The sequence below is a fragment of the Rhodnius prolixus genome, unplaced genomic scaffold (assembly GCF_049639745.1).
Source record: "Rhodnius prolixus isolate KJV_2025 unplaced genomic scaffold, Rpr scaffold_2, whole genome shotgun sequence".
Taxonomy (NCBI): Eukaryota; Metazoa; Arthropoda; class Insecta; order Hemiptera; family Reduviidae; genus Rhodnius; species Rhodnius prolixus.
In genome coordinates, this window is record NW_027411592.1 from 13,293,618 (window position 1) to 13,318,698 (window position 25,081).

General features: G+C 32.2%; 2 protein-coding genes across 5 annotated transcripts in view; one reads left to right on the forward strand and one right to left on the reverse strand.

Annotated features, from left to right (window-relative positions):
* LOC141448991 (tyrosine-protein kinase transmembrane receptor Ror-like) overlaps positions 1 to 25,081 on the reverse strand; it is a 164,995-nt gene that overhangs the window by 21,408 nt on the left and 118,506 nt on the right. For both annotated transcript variants that reach the window (XM_074117942.1, XM_074117941.1), the window contains exon 2: positions 2,132 to 2,216. In XM_074117942.1, the coding sequence (XP_073974043.1) occupies positions 2,132 to 2,216 (85 nt within the window). The remainder of the gene's footprint in view (positions 1 to 2,131; positions 2,217 to 25,081) is intronic.
* Positions 15,917 to 25,081, forward strand: part of LOC141448993 (L-sorbose 1-dehydrogenase-like) — a 105,054-nt gene continuing 95,889 nt past the window's right edge. For all 3 annotated transcript variants that reach the window (XM_074117951.1, XM_074117944.1, XM_074117945.1), the window contains exon 1: positions 15,917 to 16,037. The gene's annotated coding sequence lies outside the window, so the exon portion shown is untranslated. The remainder of the gene's footprint in view (positions 16,038 to 25,081) is intronic.

The window sequence follows — 25,081 nt, forward strand, 5'->3', positions numbered from 1 at the left end:
ATTATAATTGTGTCAAAAATATTTGATTGTTGGGAGAATCCATTTAGTGAAGAACTGAAGTTTCATTAATTTTAAAAATAATAGGCGAGAAAAGTTTATAATGCGACAGTTATAGAAAAGAGGTTCTTTAGTGTATGGGATATAACATTTTTTTAACGGGAGAAAGAGTATTTAGTTAGAATCTTAAGTTTAAGCACACATTTACTCATTCCTCATTAAGGTTTGAAGAAATAAATATTTGCTGTGGGATTTATGTCTCTCGCCATTATACCAGTTCTTTAATGTATTATATACACTGCGTATTACATCATTTAATGAGAACAAGGCAAGGTAAAGGGAGTTGAAATGAAGAGTTGCTGATTATTTACTCAGAAGTTCCATACATAGGAATTCTTTTCAAGATTTCTTTGCATTAAATATCTATAAAATTATTACAAAGCGAAGATGACATGAATGTTGGAAAGAAACTAAAATTATTATACTTTTATATCCTTCAATTTGTATTCACACAGTTTCACTAACCAAACTTGAAAAAGGCAGTTAACTAATCATTAAATGTACGTATATATAAAGAAAGAGTGGGTACAAGGTGAGATGATGATAAAAGAATCTCAAGTTGTTAGAAAGGCAACACTCCCCTGGCATTCTTTGTTGTGCCACTCTGCTCAGAGAGAGGGGAGTTGGCATAGTAATTGGGCTACGAGTTGACCATTGTTTTAGATTACAATATCAAAAAGTAGTTGAATAATTGTAATTGATAACTAAATAGAACTCTCGTTTGTCAAAGTGTGTGTACTACATTTTTTCTTTGTTAAAAATAAATTTTTAGTCTAAACTTTAATTTTATCCATAAAAAATAGAGTGTAACATGTAATTTCTGTATTAATTTTACTTCAGTAGTAACCCAAAATGATGATGGTAATTGCCCAGTTGCATCTAGATGATGAAACAATTCTTCAACAAAGGATGGCTCTCAAAATCCCAAATTTTTGAACTTATGTCCAAGCCCCAAAAAGTTATTTCTGAGAAACTACAGTTAAATGAGGCCTAGTCGACAATGTGTTAATTACATATTTTCTCTCCAAGATGTTAGTTTTTGGATCTAGAAATACAAAATTTTCTTTTACGAACTAGCAAGTGCAATGACGATAACGCTCCTTATTTTTTAATCAAAAATAATTATTGGTTCCTTCTTTACTTATTGCACTTTCGTCCCTTGGTTCTTTGTGACTGTTTTTAAACAACCATTGAATATTCATTTTATAAAATGAAATATGTGTCTTAGATTTGCATTTACGATTCATTACTGAAATAACAGCAAAATGGAACAAGTAAAGAGAAACATGAAAATCTTTGTTTATGACAATTTAGCTAAGGATGAAGTATTTGTTGAAAATTTGAATGGTTCTACAGTGTTGTATAATTACACGACATAGCATGCTTGTTTTCTTTATTATGCCCGCTTTCGCATTTTATCTGTCATCAGAAATTGATTTATTATTTTGAAAGAATAAAAAAAGCTGTGTGCTAAAAAAATAAAGCCGGGCGAATGTTCGCTCTTCTGAATTTTGAGACCTTTTCATAATTAGTGTTTGAATGTCCATCATATCAGTCATTTTTTAAAATTAATTTAAGAAACTCTGAATTAATTTTTTCATCTCTTCTTAAGATTTAAATTCATTTAATTTATCAAGCTTATTCTGCTTAGAGAACGAAGACCGTCACAATGGTTTTCATTTTCTCATCAAAAAATGTCGCTTGTTGCTGCCTACTTAATAACACATGTACTAATTTTATTTTTTTGAATCCTACTCATACATTAAAAAAAAAAAAATCTGTATTATATGAGAAATAATAATCGAAGAAAACATTCTTTAAACATAAGGTGGTTACTTAAAATAAGTAAAATAGTTTTAAGAAATTAATAATTACTTTTCCTAAAAGAATCATCAGCTTCACAAGAGCACAGTTCCAGCAATGACAGCAATGTGTGTAATTCGAAAAAAGGTTCCTTCAAGTTTAATTATTAAGGAAGTTATTTATTTGTTAAACTTAAATCTATGAAAAAAGAAATAAAGTTTGGCTAATCTAAAAACAAAAATAAAGGAACATAAATTAAGAGATTAATTACCAATTGCCGGTTTCCTCGTAGTCATACAGCTCATAGTGAGGCAGTACAATGCTGGTATGCTCTTCTCCAAGCTCTTCTGTCCAAGCTGGAAATCAAAAGAAATTTAAGTTACATAAATAAGAAGCTAATTACTATTGGGATCAATAAGATAAGTTATCTGAAATTCATTGTTTTTAGCTAGAAATAAAATATTTCCAGAATTATGAAGGACTTGCTTGGAATAATAAAAGTTTTACCTGGAAAAAATTACAATACAAACTGGCAATATTAATAAATAAGAAAAAAAAATATGGGATCTGTTTCGGCTAAAATTAGTAATACCTAGATGTTTGACGTAAACAATACTCGTAGATGAATTTGCGCTTGAGGTTGGTTAGTCTTCGCCTCACAAAGTTCGTGACTTTAAATGTATGACAAACATTTCCCAAAAGAGAATTATATCAAAGGAACCTGCCATTTTATCAATAATATCTCTTAAACTCTGATTCATAAAATATGAATTATTTAGTGGTCAAAATAGTGAGCCTCAACAGGCTCTGGAAGAACAAGCATCGACTGACAGAACTATAAGTATACTTACATTTATACAAGGTAGCACCTTCCTGCAACTGCGATGTATGAAATAAAACTAAAAAATAATAAGTTATTTGCTGAAACACTGTATTTATTCAGTTATTGTTAGAAATTTTTGGTTTTAAACCGGGCTGCTAATTTTACCGTTACTTATAATTTTTGGTGCATAACGCATAGATTAAATTTAGTAACTGAAGCTCTGCCTGGAAAAAGTAAAAGATTACTTGCTGTTAAGATTAAAGTACCTGTCAAGATGGGATTTTCTGTTAGAACATCTAAAGAAAAAGCTAGTGATAATAAAAAGGATTTAAAGAGTGAGGGAATTGCTTCTTTCATAATTTTTGGTGCATAACGCATAGATTAAATTTAGTAACTGAAGCTCTGCCTGGAAAAAGTAAAAGATTACTTGCTGTTAAGATTAAAGTACCTGTCAAGATGGGATTTTCTGTTAGAACATCTAAAGAAAAAGCTAGTGATAATAAAAAGGATTTAAAGAGTGAGGGAATTGCTTCTTTCAGGCAAAATCATCTACCAATGTGAACTACTAAACTAAAGAACAACTCCAAATTTTGTCAGCTAAATAAAAAAGTATTTAGAATGAAGCAGGAAGTATTAAGGAACGTGAGTATGTGTAATGGAGAAACTGATAGACGTGCTAAGTCAAGAAGGGTCCTAGAAAGTCCCCATTGTTAAAGTGGCCAGATATACGATCTTAGCAAAGCTATGTGGACTTTATGAGGGCACTTCTTTAGCTGGTGTAGAGTTCATACTGCTAATGACATAGCTCTAGCACTCAGCTTTAAGTAGCTTCCTTAGGTTTGATCCTTTGTGCGTACAAAGGCAACGGAGGCAAAAGGAAACGAATACTTCAGTAAAGTAATATCAAGTATAGTGTTGGTTCTTTGTGATGTTTTCGCATTTTATGATATATAGATATGATTTTTAAGTTTTGTGTTGGTTCTATGTAAAAGAAAAGTCAATGTTGGAACTTTATTCCTCATATTAGGTTAAGAATAGTAAAGACCCACCTTTTTCAGCAGGATCGGAATAATAAAATGCCCATGAAATGTGGCACAAGAGGAAATTGTTTTAACTTTGCATAATATGAAACTTTTATTTTTGCTATATGATTGAGATAATTTCACTTAAAAATATGATGGTTCTGTCCGTGTTTTTTGTATCCCTGTTCGGTTTCGGACATTAATCCATTGTCAGAGCTTGATTAACCAGTTTTAGTGTAGAGAATTTGACTTTAACTTTGTTTCCCACTAGATGGTTTTGAGACTGAATGTGAACCTGGCCAATTTAGATTTTTTTCTCTTTCAAACGCCCATTTCACTCACTTTACGATGACGGACAGTAACCGTCTGTAACGAGAGGACACTGTCCTCCATTTGCCGATAGTGCACGTAAAATACTCCAGGGGCCGTCTGACTTCAGCTGTTTGCGCGCCTAAACTGAAAAAAAAAATTAAAAAAATGATAGTAAAATAAAAAACTTTATTTTCGTTCAGGCATCATCTTATCAATCGTCACGAAGAAGCATTCGTGACATATTAAACAACACGAAAGCTTCGGTCAATATCCTTTAGTTAGAAGATTATTTTACACCAAAGGATTTTTTTTTATCGATTTATTGCAATATTCTTGAAAGATTATTGTTCAGAAGATGTATTAATTAAGGATCTATAGACTCTTTTATTTTTATGGGAAACATTTTTTGGGAGGGGGGAGTTGAAAAAGAAGTTTGAATTTCAGAGTTGCATCGAAGTGCTGTTACATACGTACATCGTGGACCATCTACAGTACAGTTCAAACATGTCCCCGTTTTGTTTTCCTTTTTATGCCTGCATGTATTAGATAACTAAGTAATAATTTTGTAGTACCAAAACATTCAGATAGTCGAGTTAGTAATTACACAAAGTACTTGGGAAAAAAGTTGAAGTTTTTCGGAAGAATTTTGTACTAGAAGCAATTCATGATTGCAGCGAATGAAAGAGCTGACAGTATTCATTTAATATTAATATAAATAAAAAATCATGACTGAAATTGCCATTATTCTTTTCTTTCTACTTAATTAAATATTTTGAGCACAATTTTTTTTTTGTCTTTACTTGACAACTGACCCCCATTGTATTGATTTATTTTAAATAAAAAAAAAATTAGAAAAAACTTACGTAAGATACAAACAAATAGACGCATCAATATTTGAGAGCATTCCTCTAATGTCAATCTCTGGACAAATTTCTCTTGCTACATTTAAGAAGAACATCTAGGAAAAATGCAGACAGTTGGATCTCCGCATGAGAATCCAGAATAATAATATAGGTACTCCCTCAGTACAAATCATATAAATATACCAATGAAGTAAAGGAAATCAAAGAGCCGATGTAGAGAGAGTTTTTGAAGATTGAATTGACTATTTTGTGATCCTTTTTCAAAAACCGTGGTAGTTAATCATAGTTAATAACTATGAGCCCACAACTTTCAACTAAAAAGCAATGATTTTCCCTTTTGGGGAATTAAAGGAAGGAATCACACCTCCTTTACTCTGCGATTATGTTTAAACATCAAAGTTTGTGGAAAAAATCTCTATAAGAACTTTGAGAGTAGCAGCAGTATGTGTAAAACAACGACTTGATGGCGGTGATAATTTGGTGTCTAATTGGAAAATCTATGTGGTAAAACTTAGTGTTCACATTGAAAGAAATAATTCATGATCTTGAAATATTTTAAAAGTTTTCCAGCTAGTTTAAAAGAAAAATTATTTATTAAACCATGTATTATTAAAGATTCAATAAACGACAGGCTGAGAACAGGAACTAGCTAGCATTTGTGCAGAAGCACGTTTTCATTCTATCTTCAGTTTTAGCAGTTTATCAAGGGTACGCTGATACTGTTGTTGCATTGGCAAAGGGATATATATATTAAGATGACGTCACGTTTCTGAAAATGATTAAAGCAGGAACTTTGTGGAAGCATGGGTTACAAAACCCGCCAATTATCCCCGCTTTTCAGCCACATCCAACACAACACGGCTTCCCTTTTCATCAACTTGTCTCCATAGCAACCCCTACCTGATTTTTCTATTACCCCTTACCTTGTTACACAGCAAACCTTCGATTCCACCCTCCTTTCCATCCACACCGACTTTGTCAATTGTGAATTTCCGTTTAGATCCAGTTTATTAGCGGGTGTTACAAGTTTCCCTTTCCAACCACCTAAGCTGGAGCGATTCGATTTGGCCGTGACAGGAGGTCGAGGGTATGAGAGCGCTCTTATCCCCCCTATTGAAGATCAAAGTGTTCACATCCCTTGTAAGGGGAGGAACCAGGTTTATTTATTGGTTGAACATGTTTAAGAATTTTACTTTGAATTCTTTAGCAATAGGGTGATAACCTTCAGTGTGAGATTTCAAGATTTATTTCTGAGAAATATTATTTTTTTTGTATTATGCTACTAGCAGATTCCTCACAAAACAGTTATAAGGTGGTGAAGAATTTCATTCAAGAGACTAGAAGAGTTGTTTAAAACTAGAAGGAGTTGTTTAAAAGTTTTTTACAGGAGAATATTCCTTTTAGTAAAGTGCTAAGGAGTTGAGCCATAGACATCCTGGATTATACTCGACTTGTATTAATATCAGTGTAAATCAACTAAGTTGGTAATATATTGAAGTTGAGTCTAATGAACTACAAGTAACTGAGAGACCACATGTTCTGAGCGATCCTTCAGACATTCATTCACACAACTACAGCTGAGATAAAGGACCTGTAGGATTAAATAAGTTTTTTTTTTCTGGAACATCACGCTTCTCTCAAAATTCCTCTTGTTTTAGTCAATTTAAATTGTACAGTTCAAATCCTAAATTTAAGCATTGTAAAAGAAAGTCTTGCGTGATTTTCTTACCAAATTTTCCTTCTTTTCTCTGTCTTGATCACGGAAATTTAAAAGAACCCTGCTAATAAGTAACTGACAATGGCCTACTCTAAAACTATGACAGAATTCAAATATTAACGGAAAAACTCTTGTAAAAATGTGAAAACAGAGATTGGATAAGTGTCTCTTTTGAAATGGTGTAAAATATAAGTTTTGTTCCAATGAAAATTTTAAAGTTTGTCTATTATAAAGTGATAATCTTGAAAATTTTATCTAAACCGTCTCCCTGTAGCAACACCATTATGTGATTGTCTGCTTACTTCTCCAATTCTGACTGATTTGTGAATCTGTTACACATTAACTCCAAAGAAAACTGATTGTAATTTATACAAGGCCGAATCCTTACATAGTTAACTAAACATGTCCATTAAAATTCAAAATTAGTTCGAGATTAGGATGGTAATTAAAGAGGAACTGGAAGTCGTCTGTTCATACTAGATTTTCACTTTTTCTTCCTAGGTGAAAGAAAGTATTGCAATCTAAACAAATTTTCTCTGTTGAGATTTTAACAAATTATCTGTTTTGCGGTCATACAAGTCCAAAAAAAAAAAAGAGCTCAGAAAAATGAACACTAGCCCAAAAACGAAAAATAGCCGTAGTTCAAATTTGAATTTTCGTACTTCCATTGGACTATTTATGAAGTTAGGTTTTCTAGTTAATAATAATTATTAAAAAGCCATATCCAAAATAATGTAGATAACTTCCTGAAGATGATCATTACAGTCGTAATGAGATATTAAGGAGTCTCAAGTAATTACAGAGCTGACATGTTTTTCTGGTAGCCGGGCATGTTATTTGATCTATTTATTGATTCTGACCAAAATGGTTACGCAATTACTTGTTGGTAAAAATTTTCTAGTTTGAGAAGATACTGTTGAAACTCAACCATTAAAAAGAAATGGTGCCCATGAAGAGCATTGGCGAAAAAAAGGTCAAAGACAAGGGAGGAAAGTTCATTCATGGCCAGGCATCCCAATCTAATGCACTCCTGCAGAAACTCATATAACGTACATTATTTAGGTCATTAGCTCTTTCATATTGTCAACAACTTTGAATCAAAGAAATTAATTTATATCATTGAGGAAGACTGATACAAATACAACAATCAAATTAGGAAAAAGGTTTATTTATTTAATTCCAAAGAGATTTAATCATTTGAATCTTTACTCATTTGGAAGCAGCTCCCTTTTATGTAGATCATCATAAAGAAAAAAAACAATTTGAATTAAAAGGAGAAACGTATTTGAAATAAATTGAGCGTGAAATAGTACATCTTTAAAAGTTATAGCCTTGGTAACCCTCTACCTACAAAATAATTAATAGTATAAGTTAAAAGTAGTTTTACTGAGGAGACAAGTTGGACAAAGTTGCTCTTCCAAGTACTGATCCCCTACCAAAGTTTTCTTTGAAAGTCGCTTGTTTTCTCAGACATCTTTTCCTTCTCAAGTTATAAGTTTATCTTTTTTATAGATAAATACTTGTTACAGGAGTAGACAATACTGGGGATTTAAAAACTGGTTTTTGAGGTTAAAAGAAAAAAGGTATCTCATTGCATAATTTTGCTATTATAGTTCAGCATGCAAAAGTTCAATGTATTTCTTAGTAGCTTAAAAGTATAGTTATTTTAAACAATAGAGTTAACAACAATAATTGAGGTCACACAGTATAAGTGATATTTGAAATTTTATGCTTGAGCAAATGTAGGATTATGACACAAGTTTAATTTCTCTTTCTATTGGAGTAAGAGGAGGTATTACAATAGTTTTTTTTTTTTTTATTTGATGCAACAAAAAATAGGAAAAAAAAGAGAGCATACATTATATTTCTCTTAACAAAAACTGCTGCACTAATAAGTAAGATTTTTTGTTACCTGGGCTGTTATTCTAATGGTTTCCAAATTTGGTTGAACTTGATAAAGTACAGTAATTAATGGTGTTATAGCGTTTTGGAAAATAAATGTGTAAGAAAGAATACAAAAGACCCAACTGAGGACTGAAGTGCACTGTACAACTAGGAAGCATTAATACTAGAATAGAATTAGGAATAACTAGTAGCTGGATTGTTGAGTGGGTAGTGTTGGGTTCGTTTCTCAAGCTTGGGTTTGGGTTTAATAAATGATATTGAGCTATGAGTAAATGAACAGTGAAGTACAGTGGCTAATCTCTCCGTCCACTTGGAGGACCAGTCAGTCACGATTGGTCAATGGATGATAAGTAGATGTAGAGCTCATATAAACTAATAATTGAATTTAATCTGTAACATAACTGGAAATGATTCAGTAATCCTAGCTTTGAGTCAATTTACTCAAATATTTACGCCCTAAAATTGCAAATAAATAATCTTATAGTAGCTGCTTCAGTCTTGGAACAAAATCCATGAGTTGGACACCTGGATTGAGTCTTTCATGATTCCATATTGCTTAGTCTTCTTTCGTTGATCTTGCAATCTTTACAAATGAAGTTGGCAGAATTTTGTCTTATTTAGCCTTCAATAGTTTAAATCCAACATAGTCGACCATAAGTTTTACCCAGGAACATTTATTTTATTGTCATGGTGCAATCACTGGCACCATTCTATGCCTCCATTAGAATAATGTGCAGTTTTATCAGCTATATAAATAAATTAGGGCACACTAAAAGCGTTGAATAACATTCTCAGATCAAAAGATATCTCTCGTTAAAAATAATTAAATTTTGAAATTTTCAAGTTTACACGGTTCCAAAAACAAAAATCACTCAGTACATATTTACAAATTTTCGCTTATGAGAAGAGTTAAACCGAAGATTTTATATAGGTATACATACATGAAGTTTGCGTTTTATGCCTCCACCAATATTGCATAAACCTGTGGAGGGAATACACATTTGGAGGAAATAATGATAATAACTGCCTGCATGTTTTAGGTTACATCGTATGTAGTTACCGCAATTACAAGAAATGAGTTTGTGTTAGTGAATATACATGACTGGAGCAAAAGTGGCTTTCTAATTAATGAGGTATGTTCTAGCCACTTCAAAGGAAATGTCATTGCCTATATGTCGCTCGGCTAACGAGAACTACCCCACCAGGTAGCAGCTGCTTTGTCTGATCATATCTGCTGTATTCACTCAATCTTTTTGTCTTTGTGATTTTATCACAACACATTGCTATATCTAGATGTGAATTATGAGTTTATTTCCTTAACATATTATGAGAGTGGGTGGCTGGCTACCTTTCAATGCTTCTACAAAAGAGCGTAACGCATATTAATTATAATTTTTTTTAATTAATTCAAAAGAACTCATCTTCAATGAAAATGCCTGTAAATTGCGATTATATATGTTAAGAATCAGATATTAAGTTATAGCCTAAAATAGAACGTTTTTGTCTTCTAAATTAAATTCGATGTTTAGTTAAAACTTATTTTTTATTGTATTTTGCTTACCCAAATTCAAGTAAAAGCCTGGCATTAATGTCCCTCATGCTGCTTCATTCTTTGTTCCAAATGCTGCTGGACCAACTTTATGACCGGCCTAGCATTGTGGTGGTTGATCTGCTCTTTTAGTATTTTCAATCGTTGAAAACATTTTTCCTATTAGAGAAAATTCAGTAATTTTTTGAGCCTGAGACACCTTGTGGAGTCGTTTTTAATTGGGTTCTATCTGGTGATGCCATTTTTGTGACCTCTGTCATCTATCTAGAGCCTGCAGGAGATATATCCGTGTAGCAACTAGATAATTTTCTAAACCAAAATCCGACAATTTGGAGTTCATTGAAAAACTACATGAACGGGTGTTACCATACTTGAGAATTTAAGGGAAGTAATTTAAGTTCACAAGATTCCCTGAAGGACAAATGCGTTTGTGTATTTATGATTCACCAGTGAAATTTAACTTTATTCTCTGCGTCCTGCTATACTTAGTAATTAGGGAGGGCCGTCACTCGAAGTACTTAGATAGGGAAAAATAGTTGATCGAAACCGTTCGCATTACCTTATTATAGTTATGACTGATTATACATTCAAGTGGACGAAATTTTGTAAATGCTAAATTCAGAGCTATTTATTATGTCTCCCACAATTAACAGAATTAATTAAAGATTGCTGTAGCAAAGGCATAATTTTGAATATGAAGATACAGTTAAAAAGGTGCTTTTGGTTTTCGTCTTTAAAGTAGTTTGCTATGGGTTTGGCACAGTTAGTTTTCGTATCTTCAACCTTTTTATCAAAGACAAGAGTAATGTTCTTCAATATATTTTGGCAAGTTCTTAAGCCTTGATTCCAATCAATTCCTGATTCAAACCAATCTTCTGTAAGGATAAGTAGAAATTTGTCAATCTTAAAATTAATTTAAAGATATTATGGACAAATCCATTTGAACTACGTGGCAACCTGCTGACTGTGAATACGAGGTATAGGACTAAACCTAAAACGTTAAATATGTTTTGACATTAAATACAATTAAAATTTTAAATAAGGCCAATGTATAGAATAATTATGCCGTAAAATTTAAACGTTAAGGTAATTCTAGAAAAAAATTAAATTAAATTAAAAAAAATCAGGTAGTTCTAAAGGTAGAGAAGAGTCTAATTATGTAGTTAATGGCTTGCTTTTAGTGTCTTAAAAGAATCGTAAATCCAGCTTTTCCCTATATATGTCTTTTTAATGACTTTCAAGAAAATAAATTGCTACAACCGGCAAGAAGATTAAGTAACCATTAAGCGTCAGATTTAAATAAATGTAAACATTTAATTCTGTTGAATCCTTTACAAGTAATATGATTGGGCTGTAGCTGCGATAACTTTAGTTAAGTTTGAATTTATTTTACTTATTAGAAGCGGTGATTTGATTTAATAATTGATAATTATCACAGTAATATTATTATTGATTTATCATGTTATTGTAATGTAATGTATAATGCATTATTTACTTGGTAACTCCGTGCCACAACCAGATAAGGCATTCTGAGCCAGTGAATACTGAGGTCACTTCTCTGGAACTAGTCCTGGGAGCTAGATGATTAGCAGGATGTATCCGTGAAAGTCGTTTTGAAGTAATTTGGGATATTGTGGAGAGGAAGATGTAGGATAAGGTTTTGTGCAGTGGGATTGCAAATTATTATTGTGGAAATTAAAGAAGTAAGAATGGATTAGATCCGATAATAAAGGAGATATTGAGGTCTGTATGAAGGGTAAATTTGGAACAAAGTAGAGTTGGCAATATTTCTGAATGTTGGACTGTTTTTTCGGACCTCTCCATACATCTCATCTAGCTTGTTTGGCCTCAGCAGTATTTTGTACAGAGTTAGTTTTGTAAATAAATGTTCGTGGTCTGTAGCAGCAGTTGTCGTAAATCTTCATAAAGTCAAATTTTTTCTTGTTGGAGGTCGGCATTTCTGGTTGTTGATGTGTTGCGCTAAGTGAAAGTAATCTGTTGGCATTTGTTTGCGTTCATTCTTACTTTCCAGTTTTTTTTTTTTCCTACACTAACAGAGACAAGTTCAAGGTGTTCTACGGTGTTTAAAAAAGAGGTTTGTTACAAAATAACTTTTCTGAGCAATCCTAATCATGATAATCCTTGCTTTCTCCTGTTCTGCAGAGCAGTTGAAACTCTTTCTTATATAGCTTGTACCACAATTCATCGTTCATCATTCTTCTCCAGTAATAACCATTCAAAATGGGCTAAAAATGACCCTCGACGTAAAAATATATACACTTCAAAATAATTTAAAAAATTGGATGCCAGTATTCACACTCATGCCATAATTGTCTTGAAACCTAGAATTAGTGCTAAAAAGGTAGAGATGACTTCTATAACAAATATCACTGCAATAAACTGAGATTGTTGAAGATAGAGAGATTTTTCCCCCACAATTTCAATCAAATTAATATTTTCTTGGAAGAAGAACAAATCGAAGTGATAGTCTTCCATACTATCCTAGAATAGTAATAGTAGAATAGTAATTCAGAACAAAGTAGTTTTCAAGATAATTAAGTGAGCACAATATCCATAAAAAAGAGACACAAATCTCCATGTATGTGCTCCATGTATTTGAAACAAACTATTCATTGGGTTAGTCAGGCCTAAGTGATGATGAGAATGTTTTTAGATATTTTTCTTAACATAAATTGTTAGACAATTTTTTTTTAAATATTCTTTTATTAATCGAAATTAATTAAAGTGGCCCAAATTGACATAAGTTACTATTCTGTGGTGGCGGCGAAGTATTTATTTACCATTGAAAAAGTATTGCAAGGAATGAAGACACTAATTAGGTAACAAAAGATTTAAGATGATTATAGTGAAAGGGAAAGTGAAGTAATAAAATCTGTGTAGTTAGTTATTCTTTTCGATCAGAAGTGCTGGCCACTTTAATTAAGCAAACGGAATATAAAGTTTGACTTTATTGTAATTTCTATTTTGAGCTCAATTGTTTACCTACATACACTCTAAACAGTATTCTAAAAACCACTTTTTTGGGCTCAAGAAATCTCAAATATCGACAAAAATCCCTTTTACTTTAGAGAAAACAAAAAATTATACCTTGGAAATTCTTTTCCAGCCCAGTCCATCTAGAAGTTTCCAGTATTCAGTTCAATCTATCCAATACTACTTGTAACTGTTTTAAAATGTGTTATTTTTATGATCTAGTTACTTTAAGAAATAATTTTCTCTTAATAATGTTAAGAGAAGCCAGTAGTGGCTTCAAATTATCGGTTTTTACTAGGCGCCAATTTTACTTTACAAGACTCTGTTTAGAAGAAATAAGAATGAAAGAATCTATTGCTACTACACTTTAATAATCAAGTTCAAACAACTTTAAAGCTAACAAATCTAAAAGAATGTGTTAATCTCAGTCACAATTCACACTAAAAAGGAAACATTTTCATAATCCAACTGTAAAAGTGGGGTGTTTGGTTTAAAGCCTCGTGACACTTGTGTTTCTAGGTCACCACATGTTCTGAACCTTTTTGAAAGGGCATTGTTTTCAAGTATTGCTTCTATAATGTTGTATAAAAGAACATTCATCCGGAAAACTTTTATATTCTTCTGTAAATCTTAGTTTAATGGTCGACAATAGCCGCTTATATTCGCAGCTTACATTTATAGTCAATAAAATATACACTTGATAATAATAAGAGCGATATGAAGACGTATAAAATCTGCATTTTTACCACATTATAAAACTGATAGTAATGCTTGTAATGATAGTAATTACTCCAGCTCCAGGACGAAACTATTGCTCATGCATCTCAACTTTAAAGACCACCTAATTAAAAACACGAGGTCTGACGACAAAAGAGGAGGAAAAAATGTTCAATATGATATAAACTAATTTAATGAATTCTTAAACAATAATTGCTATTATTTACATGTTCTTTGGACTCATATTACTCTTTCATTGCTGAGAGTCTATGAACGGAACAAATAGAGATGAAACTACATGTAATCTACTTGGAATAAGGTTTATACCACATTGCTTGAGTTTATAAACTAGAATACATTTAGGAATAGATAATTATTTCTTACAGATTTTACTTGACTCACCCATTCATCTGGACGGTTGAAAGTTAGTTTTGTAAGAACAAGATTGGATTACAGATTCGCCTCCTCTATTTCTGAGCTCGGCACTTGTTCCCCGTAGAACTTAATTAGGAATCTTATATGGTACATTTTTTAAGGAGAAATAATATCATTGAAACTTGTTTTTGCATTCTGGTCGATACAATGTTGTTGATAATATCACTTCAAAAAGAGTAGGGTTTGATGCTAGACAGTTCAATCATACAATTTAGCCCCAGACCCTACATCTTTTTTTTTGTTTTTAAATAAAGTTATTTGAGGAAATTAAATAATTCCATAGTCTTTTATCCTTATTTATAATAAAATCTATCCCTAGTTATGATGGGGACTATAGAGGATTTTATGGACAGATCCAACCCAATAAATGGATAAATCCAATCAGTTTGCATAAATTCTCAAATTTCTCAAGACAAAGATTTACACTAGATTGCATGAGTTTATAAAGTAGAATAGATTCAGAAAATATATTTAATGGTTCTTATTTAGGAAGAGCGAATGTTTTTAACTCATGTTTGGCGGATAATGTACTGTTTCTCTATGATAGCTACAAGGCAATCAGAGAGACTTGCAAATAATAATAACACTGGTCAACGATATGAAATTAAATGAATATTAACAACAAGCAAACAAAGAAGCAGAAAACATCCAATAAAGATTAGCCAACGAGGCGAAAGCAAAGAAAGAAAAGACAGCAGAAAATCTCGTTCCTCTAGTTGGTTGTGTTCACCGGCCGCCTTTCTTATTACTTTCCTTGCAACACTTTATTACCCACAAGTCTGGATGGCAAAGTAATAAATCTTACATTCTTTCTGTAACAGTGGTAACTACATTTGTAATAGTCTTTATTCTACTTTAATACAAATCATTCCTCCTTTTATAAACTGGTCTCGTGTCTTCTTTCTTTTCTGTTTTGTTTAATTCTAACTTTATTGCGTTATATTCATTTGAAGTTCCTCAATATTTAGAAAGCTGGTAGCTCAATTTTTTTTTTTATTGGTACAAACTTTTAAATTTCAGATTTCACTTTCACTTACTGCTTTATCTTGTGAAATTTTTGTAAAACATGTTTACAGTGGAAGTACTAGTTTTAAGATCTCATTAATTGTGAGAAAATTCTTTTCGAATAATTTGCACCGTTGTAAAGGAAGTATAATGATGCATCAAGAAAACTGTAACTTGGATTTTTTGTTTTGGTCCTTACCATTTCTGACAACTAAGTTTTGACTGAAATCCTAACTGGAATTCCGAAGGAAATGTATAGAATTTTTCCATTTTTCACCGTTTTCTCAAATTTTCTTGAAATTCTAATTTCAAGGAAGTCACCGGATGAATGTTTTACCATTGAGCGGTATAGCAGTTACAGTTTTGTAATCAGAAGTTTATAATATAAACAGTATAGGATGGAGTTCGCTTGAAAATATTATTTCAAAGCGATACAAGCACTTACAGAATGAGGTATATCAGTGTCTACCCAACTGCTTAATATAAAGAGCAAGAAGACTAGCTTTAAAAACAAAGGCAAATGAGAAAAATTGGAAAACATCTTTAATTAAAGATGAATGTATAAGTCTGTTTGTTTAGAGCGCTTTAATAAATATGTGTTGGTGCTTCAATATGAAATACTATTTTCTAGTTGATCAAACCAGATCGATTCTTGATGCTTTTAATTACAAATCGATGTTTCTGTAGCAAATTAGTTGATTGTTTTATTGCATTGCATTTGGCGCCATCTAGTGCGTCGGTCGCTAACATCGTAATGGTAGTTTTAATGGCTTATGGTGAGGTCAGAGCTGTGATAGACTTGGGCATTTTCTTGCATTTTGCGGATTTTCCTCAGGTATGTTTCAAAAATAGAGACTCTATCTTTCTTATCTAAATTATATTGGTGGAAATTAAATTATGTAATTTTCAATTTCAGTATTATCAAAGCTCCTTTTCGTCAGCGTATCGCTAATGACGTTTAACTTATAGGAACTATGCACTCAATCTATATATTGTTTTATTTATGTAGCAGTTTTTTTTATTTTGGTGTCTGACTTCTCATTTAATTAAAGGGTAAGTTACTCTTTAAGAAAAATCAAGGAACCCAATAAAATTGACCCGTAGCCATGATTGTATTCTACGATGCTTCGTTTCCTACATTCTGATAAGCTTTTCATTTTCACTCACCACCACAGATGGTACCCAGTAGAAAATTCACTTTCATTCGTGAAGTTTTGCAAATAGTACTCTGATTTGGATGTAGTGATAACTACATTTAAGGCCTGCTGAGAAAACAAGCTTGGGTCCCAAGCATCATAAAAATGGAGCCATAATTATTGTTTTAGGTTTGTGTAGCGCAATTCTTGAATCTAATGTAAAAGAATAATTCTTATGAGTACTAGTGGTGGGGATTTACAAGCCTCTAGACAGCCTTTCTAACTGAGTTCTTATTCTCCTCCTTAGAAACTTGCATTCTTAGAAACGAGACATCCTGTTTACCCACAAGGAACAAGTACTGCAAGACAGTTCTACGAATTCACGGAACCTAAGAACATGTGTTCCGGGGGTTCTATCCTCCATTCAGAAAATTTGTGCTACTTTTCTAACATTTAGAAGCTATAGTAATTATAATCGTTATATTTTATTCGCGCGGTTTTTGACTGCCCTACCGGAAATTTTAAAACAATTCTCTTTGTTAATCACAATGTCGAAACGAAATTTTAAAGACGCAACATAATACTGCACAGATGTGTGGCACAATAAAAAAATTAAATAAAATTTTGTTATACTACTTTCTAGTAAGAGGAAACAATTGCGGGCGGTCAGCATTCAGAAATATCTTCAATAACATAGTGTTTTATCTGTTCGTCACTACCTTAACTCCTAGTTGAACAATCATAAAAGTTTAAATAGATATTTCGTTTAGTACTATCAGGAGAAGCGACAATAAGGTTTAGCAGAAATCATTCAACCAGATGTAGCCACCCTAACAGAGCCTCATTCCTGTTTTATTATTATTATCATTTTCTTGAAATGGCTGCTGCGAAATATCTATGAGTTCCATGGAGCTCTTTAGGATTTATAATTAAAAATAAAAAAATTGCAAAGTGATGAAGGGCATTTCTAGTGGAGGAGATCAGTTAGTCGCTGCTTCTCGCTAAAAAGCCTCATTCCTTCATCAGATAATGGAACAAATCATAATTTATAAATGCGACTCAGTCATGGATCAAAATTTCAAATTTGAGTAATATCCATTGACTAAACTAGTGTGACTTAACGGAAGATGAGTTTTTGATTGTTTACTCTTCCTTATATTGAGTAGGTATTGTAATAGGCAGATTTTAGATTCAGAGATTTCACAGGAAATATACCCTTTTGTACTTCCGGGCTCCTGAGTGCAAAAAAAAAGGAAAAAAAGTTCCTTACGAATCTTGTGCCAAAAGTGGAGGTCTCAACAATTTTTTGCTCAAAATCGATGGACCGTTTAGATTTTTACTCGAAAACGGCTTCAAAGATTTTCTTTTACTTGTATTAATTTCATGTTTGTAGATCTGTAAATTCTATTTGAACCATTGACCAAGGGAAATTCTATTTAGGACACTTTTGAAGAAGCAGCAGTTAGGCTGTTTTTTTTTGTTTTTTTGCCAATAATGTCTGACTTTATAATATTAATAAGACTCAAATGTGGGAACGAATTTCTAAATTTATTTGTCTATATTTTAATATTTTATCGCAAACAGCTCCTACGATTTTATTATATGAGATTTATTTATTAATTACTAAAACCAAAGTTGTCATCTTCTTTCTTGAAACATATATCCGGAAATTGGATTAATGGTGCTTCCATAAGGTGAGGCAGAAGAAATTTTGTGAGTTAGAACCGAGAGAAAATTTATAGGAGAAAATGGTGTGAGTTTAACGCTACTTTGTTTTTCTATTTAAAGCGCTTCAACTTCTGGGACATCAATGGCGCCTGTAGCTTTTACAGTACGCTCTCTTTGCAAGCAATATTGTCCGGTGATAAATGGTGAGCCGTAAGATGCTCTTAAAAAGAGAAAATCTAAGTGCCAGCAGCTGGATTCGCGTGTGCCAGAGGATTTGCTTCAATGTGGAGATAATGTCGTTGATTCTGTCCGTCATACCTCGCTTGTTTCCTTCAATTCTATTCTGGTAATCATAATTAACTGAAACGAATCACAAATGAGGCCACGTTAAGAATATGAAAAAGTAGTGTTCATAATTTCTCCTCAGAATTCCAACAACCCATTGGTATGTTTGGGGTTTGTGTTTTCCCTCGCAACAGCAACTTTTGATGAAGAGAGATCATCTTCTTTGTTTCTAGATAACAATTTGTTGACAAATAATTTAAAGCTATATTTTATCCACACAAAACTTGTAGCTATTCATAATGACGTAGACATGTTATTCTTTTTTCCTTTTTAGATACATATTAAAACTGTCCGGTAGGACAGTTGTATAAGGATTGATCGTCAAAAAGTGCACGAAAAAGCGTAACGTTAAAAAACACCCAACTTTGACAATTTTTTTCTCTTTTCCTATAAAAGATACAATTCCCAAATTTTCTTTAAAATATAGGGCAAACCCTCCTTTATAACTGTAATTTTTTTGCAACCCCCCAGACCTAATAGATTTCGAGAAAAAAGTTGCCGAAAATGAGCAAAAACGGCATTTTCAGAAATTGTTGTTGTTCTTCTTGTTGTTGTTGTTGTTGTTGTTGTTGTTGTTGTTACCTTTTTTGTAAACTACGTAGCGCCTAAACGCGAGAACCGATTTTCATGAATGAGGTGACATTCGATTCGGAATTTTATGTAGATGTGCCTTTTGGGGGTTCTTAGCGTAAGATAATCTTAAGTCTAATCCGTTTTACTATGTTTATTCTAAGATACTTGTTTTCATTTCCCTATGTTTATTACTACTTCGCTTAGCGAAGTTTTAAATATTTTTAGGTTTTATTCTAAAATCTTAAATATTTGGATAAAATTTTGCTAATAACAAGTTCTTGGCCTTGTGAGTTTTTATTTTGACGGCTAATTGCAGAATTAGTTGCTTATTCAGTTGCTTTTAATCTCAAAATAAGTTTTCTCCTAATTTAAAAAAGTTATAGAGAAAATTCTAACAGATTTTACAGCATTTGTCAATAGCAATAAGTATTAACTTTAAAGTACAAAGTTTGAACAGACTTTCATGTTTAGAATGTAAATTAATGTTATCTAGTGGTAATAATTCAGATTTATTGTAACTATCGCCTACGGACTTAGTAGGACAATGTCTTTTTCAGTCTAGTGGACACAGTTTGACATCTATACTCAGTTCGGTATTGTTCTTCCAGCAATCAGTTAGACATTGTTTCATAAACATCAGTTTAACATTACATTCCTGTTGATCGTCAAAAATTGCACGAAAAAACGTAACGTTGAACACACCCAACTTTGACAATTTTTTACTCTTTCTATAGAATATTAAATTCACAAATTTTCTTTACAATACAGGGCAAATCCTCCTTTATAACTCACATTTTTGCAACAACCCAAATCTACTAGATTTCAAGAAAAAAGTTGCTGAAAATGAGCAAAAACGGCATTTTCAAAAATTGTAAGGCCCTAACGAAAACTATTATTACTAATATTTTTATAACCCTTAGTCCGATTTTGATAATATTTAGCAGGAAGAAGAATTGAATTTCCTTACGTGACTCTAAAGTGCCATAATGCACTAACACCAACTAAAGGAATGTATTGCAATCGCGTGTATATGAAGTTTAATTTCTCTTTGCCTTTTAGGAACAAGTGCAGTAATCGCTGTTTAATTTTTCATACTTCTCTCAAGAGGAAATATTGTATTCCCAGTTTAATTTTGCTATTTACGTACAAATATCAACTAAGTTTTCTTTAAAATAATCACACCAATTAATCAACAATTTAAGTTTTAACTGTAAGCTTTGGTGAAGAGATAGTTAATGAGATATACTGGTAGAAGGTAAAATTTAGGAGGTTTTGCAAATCGTTCAAATTTCAAACCTTTATATCTCCCTTTCTATTGTTCAGATTTCAATGAATTCTTTACCCAATTGTTCGGAAAAGTTAGCTCTATAAGTGGTATAGATTGCAATGTTTTAGAGATAATAGGTAATTAAATATAATTGGTATGTTGGTGTAAGCGTTTTTTAAAAAGGTCTAATGAGCCTCATAAGTTTTTTAAATATTTTATGACATTTTACTTTTTAATCTGTGATTAATAGATTATTATAGATTAATAGGTATTACAGTCAATCTAAGTCATTATTAGGTGGGCTACTTGAACTAATCTTTTGCGTATGAAAATAGCCAGCATTAGGTAGGGTCTGTGTCGTCTAATAAATTTTAATGCAGTAAAATTTCTCAAATGATATTAATGTAGTAATTAATGAAATGTTGGGTACTTTTTTGTAAGCTTTTGATAAAGAGATGCATTACTTTATTACATCACATTAGAACATTTGGTCTAGCTGGTCAAATTCTATACTTCTTGAGAAATTATAACGTTTTTAATTCTCTAATTTACTCCAAATATAGTCTATCAATAACACATGAATAAAAAATACGTTGAAGAATGGTATTATTTTGGCAAAATTAAAAAAAAAACTATGTAATTTAAGATGGTACTGATATCGAGAAGAACTTTTAATGGAATAAAAGCTATTTAAGTTTTAATGGCGCTAATCCAAACTCTTATCTAAATGAAGCATCCTTGCTATCGTTCCAGCACTTAATGAATTAATTGAATCCATAAACTTTAAGTGCTAGCGTGATCCTTATTGTCATTGAACATTACTTGTTGAATTTTCCCAATACTATTTATTGTCATATAATAACACTTTGACTTTTATTAATGGTCGTCAGTTGTGCCCACAATCCCTGACATTGGATAATAAGTTTATATTCTTGGCCAGAATTATGTCACAGCTTTCATTTTAGGTTGCTAATAGCATTTTACTGAAACATATTCTAAAAAGTTCTTTAAATTTTTTATTTTGCCTTATTGTTAAAGAGACATGAAAAGCTTTGAAAAGAATTAATTTGTCACCGAGGAAAGCGCTAGCGTTAGAGGTTTGGTATATTGTTTCCCAATTTTGCGAACGCTTCCTCAGGTTGTTTTCGCTTAAGATTCGCACCAACTCCTTCGAGATAAATCAGTATCTATGAAATAACCTGTGGTGTGCTTTAGAAGAAAGTGGCCGGCCATTCCTTCAGGGGGTCATTTGTTATCATACTAATCGTATCCTCAAGGAATAATAAGAAAATTTTCTATTAAAAAAAAATTAAATAGAAGTCAGACAGACCGTCAGCACAAAGTGGATGGATGTTGACACTTTAGTAATAAAAGGCCGGTATAAATTAGTGACAGCAGTGGTCGATAAAGTGAATGCTGCTGGGTTAGACATCAAAAGGGAAATTAACATCTTTTCAAAATGTTCTCCCCTCTTTTTAAAATACTAATTAGATTTCAAAAAGAAATAAAAGGAAGGGAATTTCGATTTAAAAGAATTTTCCTGTTTAGTTTTAATTCGAACCCGGATTCACCTTGTCATTTGCAGTGACGTTCCTAATTAGAAATCTTTGTTAATCAGAATTTTCAAGGGAATCTCTGAAAGGTGAGACTCATCACTTGTACTGATTTAAACAAGGTTTTCTTTTTTTATTTTAAATAATTTGTGCATTTCCTTTTAAATCAGGAAGATCTGAAGAAGGTTGGATTCTTATGTTGTAATATACAATGTCAACTTATGTACAAATACGAATTTTAATTATGAAAAATACGCATTAATAAAACTGCTTACATAACTTAAGAGAAAACTCAGTCTAGCAATTTGTCTTGGAATTTGGTTTATTCAATATTTATTTTGTAGTTACAATTGGACTGTTTTCGTTTTCTATAGGAGAAAGTTTGCATTTCTGTATATTTTTAGTGCCTGGGGTTTCATCGTGGTGCTCGTTTTCCTCCGCAAGATTTCTGTGAAATATTGTTAACAGAATGTAAGAATTGGCTGAATGAATGAGTGATCTGGAAATTTCTGTTCTATAAGAACGGTTTTATGTCCATAGATTTTCGTAGAGACAACGAACATCACATTTCCCAAACATCTGCATGCCTAATCGAAATTAATGTTAAATACAAAATTCAATTTCTTTTGAAATAATTTTTCTTTAGTTTAAAACTTTAAAAAATATATTTACTAAGTACAGATGAAATAATGAGTGACTATATTGTCAAAACCATTGCTTTTTACTGTGACTCTTTGAAGTGTCAAAATTAATAGAACTTTGCTGGCTTCTTAAAGTATTCAGTGTGTGACTGAACGTGATTAGGAGCTCGAGGTTGACTGGGAGTCAGCATCGTTGTTGGTTGGATGTGAGTAAGGAGTCAAGTATTTTTGTTGTGGTCAGGCTGTGATACCTGTAGGAACACCAAGACTCCTGAGGAATGACTCCTCTCATATCTCATTTACTATAATATAAACTAGAAGATGCTTCATGGAAGAACAGTGCTTGTTTTGTTAAATGGAAGTGAGTTCCTCGGCAATTCCACTCAAATGGGAAAGATTCTCGGACTACTTCATTTGATTGGAATGTGCAAATACATTCATCTGTCAGCTGAGATTCAAATACAGCTTGAAAGTTTTATAGAAATATAAACTTTATAGAATTGTTTGGTAAAGAATTATGAAATCTCACATTCTACTTTGAGTATCGAATAGAAGTAGAAAGATAAGATTTTTTCTGAAGGAGAACTGATAAACGTCGAACAGGAAGTTAGGATAGAGTGACTGGTATAAAATGGCTGGTAGGAGGGTGGTGATGCAACTGTAGGGATGCTGCACTTTCTTGGGAAACGTATTTGTACTATATCAGCCACTAGAGTCTTTTCAGTGCAATAATACTTCACATCTCTCTTTAAATCCACTGATGTTCCCTGATATCTTTCAAATCTTTTCCCTATTTGCTCGTCCTATCTTGTTCCAAGTACTGTCTAGAGTTTATCCCGCTGTTATTAGATTTCATTTTTAGATTGCTTTTTTCTTTGTTGCTTCACCATAAATATAAGACGGTGTAAAATCAGTTTTCATTTACAAGTTAACATATTCTCCTTCCACAATTCTTAATTACTTTTTTTTGTGAAGCTTTTTAGATTAGTTTTAAATAAATGGAGTGTATTTCTTACCAGAGTTCTTACTTTTTATTTTATTTTTTTAAATTATTTTCAATTGTAGTTTTAAAATTGTTGTCCGTTAAATTAGATATTTTGTTACTATCTAATAGTAAAGCCTTGCTGTTAAAGATAAGTTTCTACTTTCTCCTGTAACCATTATTTCACTTAAACTTCATGAACGGAAATATTGATCAGATGTTCAGATTTTCTGCGCAAATTCATGTCTTAAGAATGAAAAAGCAGTACTGTGTTTGTTCCACCAATTATCTGAGAAACGTAGGTGTTAAGTAATTCAATTTAGTTCGTTTACATGTCACTACAAGATTCCTCCAATAAGGTATCAGCGCAGAATACAATTTCATCGTGTTTGTAGCGCGATTTCTTTTTCGAAAAATGGCTTCATTTTATTTTTTTAAATTTCGTTTGCTGATTACTCATACTTAGATTAAATAAGGCTAAATCCATTTTGACCCAAAATATCTGTTGTGGATTCCTGGCAGTGTAGCGTTAGAGCACAAAATGTAGGCTAATATAGATTTTTAAATTGAGTAATATAGTATTTTAATAACTAGCAATGTAGTGAGTGAGTGTTTAGCTGAGTTTGCCAGTGGTTTCGAAAAAATTTTATATTTACACAATCAACTAGCTCTTCACGCTCTTATGTACCTTGTGAATGATTAGGGTTTCAATGTTTCAATGTTCATGTTGTGCTCTTAAACTGGGTGACCCACAGGGCACCGAGATACTAAAAGAAGTGGCTGAAAATAATTCGCATGTAGACCCAGCGTAGTAACCTATTTTTCAGTGGGGTACCGTTACTCTCCTGTCACTGGAGAAGAGGTGACTTAAAAGTACTATTACAATACACTGTTGGCTCCAACTGTGAATAACATTTCGTAAGAATCAAATTCGTAGTCATTGTACATGATAACAAACTGATGAACAGAAATGCTGTTTTACCGTAGAAATTCTTCAGTTTTTTACAAGATCTTGTACAGTTTTTATCACTAAGGTTAAATTTATCTTAGAAGTTTTTGAGTAAAACAATAATATGGTTACTCATTAACGTCAAAGTTGTACGCCTTTATTAGACGTAAGGAATTACCTGAGAAGGAGTATCAGTGAAAATTACTTGACTGTGAACTCACATTCCACTAAGATCTCAGATTTTGTTAGAACTAGGACAAAATGTGGTATGGAAGCTAATCAAAATAATCGCATTTTACAGCACCTTCCTTGCACAAGCTTGGTGTTTTTAGCAAATACCTCAAGCAGGCCTCCCATACTAGGGTATTTTACCCCTCTCTGGAAGATGTTTAGATTCTAAAATATGAGTTTGATGAGTGGAGTCAAGCAGCCTTTACTTGATGCACCGTAAGATCATAAAGGAAGAGCACTACGGTTTGAGATCAGGTGTGTCTGTTTCTTGAGCAATTAGCCAGAGTTATTACTACTCTGTTCATGATATTGCTGAGGCGTCCAACTACCTTTTACTTGTTCGATATCAGTAAAGCATTGGTTACTGTTACTTACTGATTTGGTCTACCGGCTTACAGAATATAACTTCCTTACTCCCATCATTACAATTTTAAACTTCTTAGAAATTCGTATTACCTATTAACTTATTACGAATTACGAATTAATGAAAGTACCTCTTTATTAAAATGTATCTAGGTAGTACTGAAACAAAAT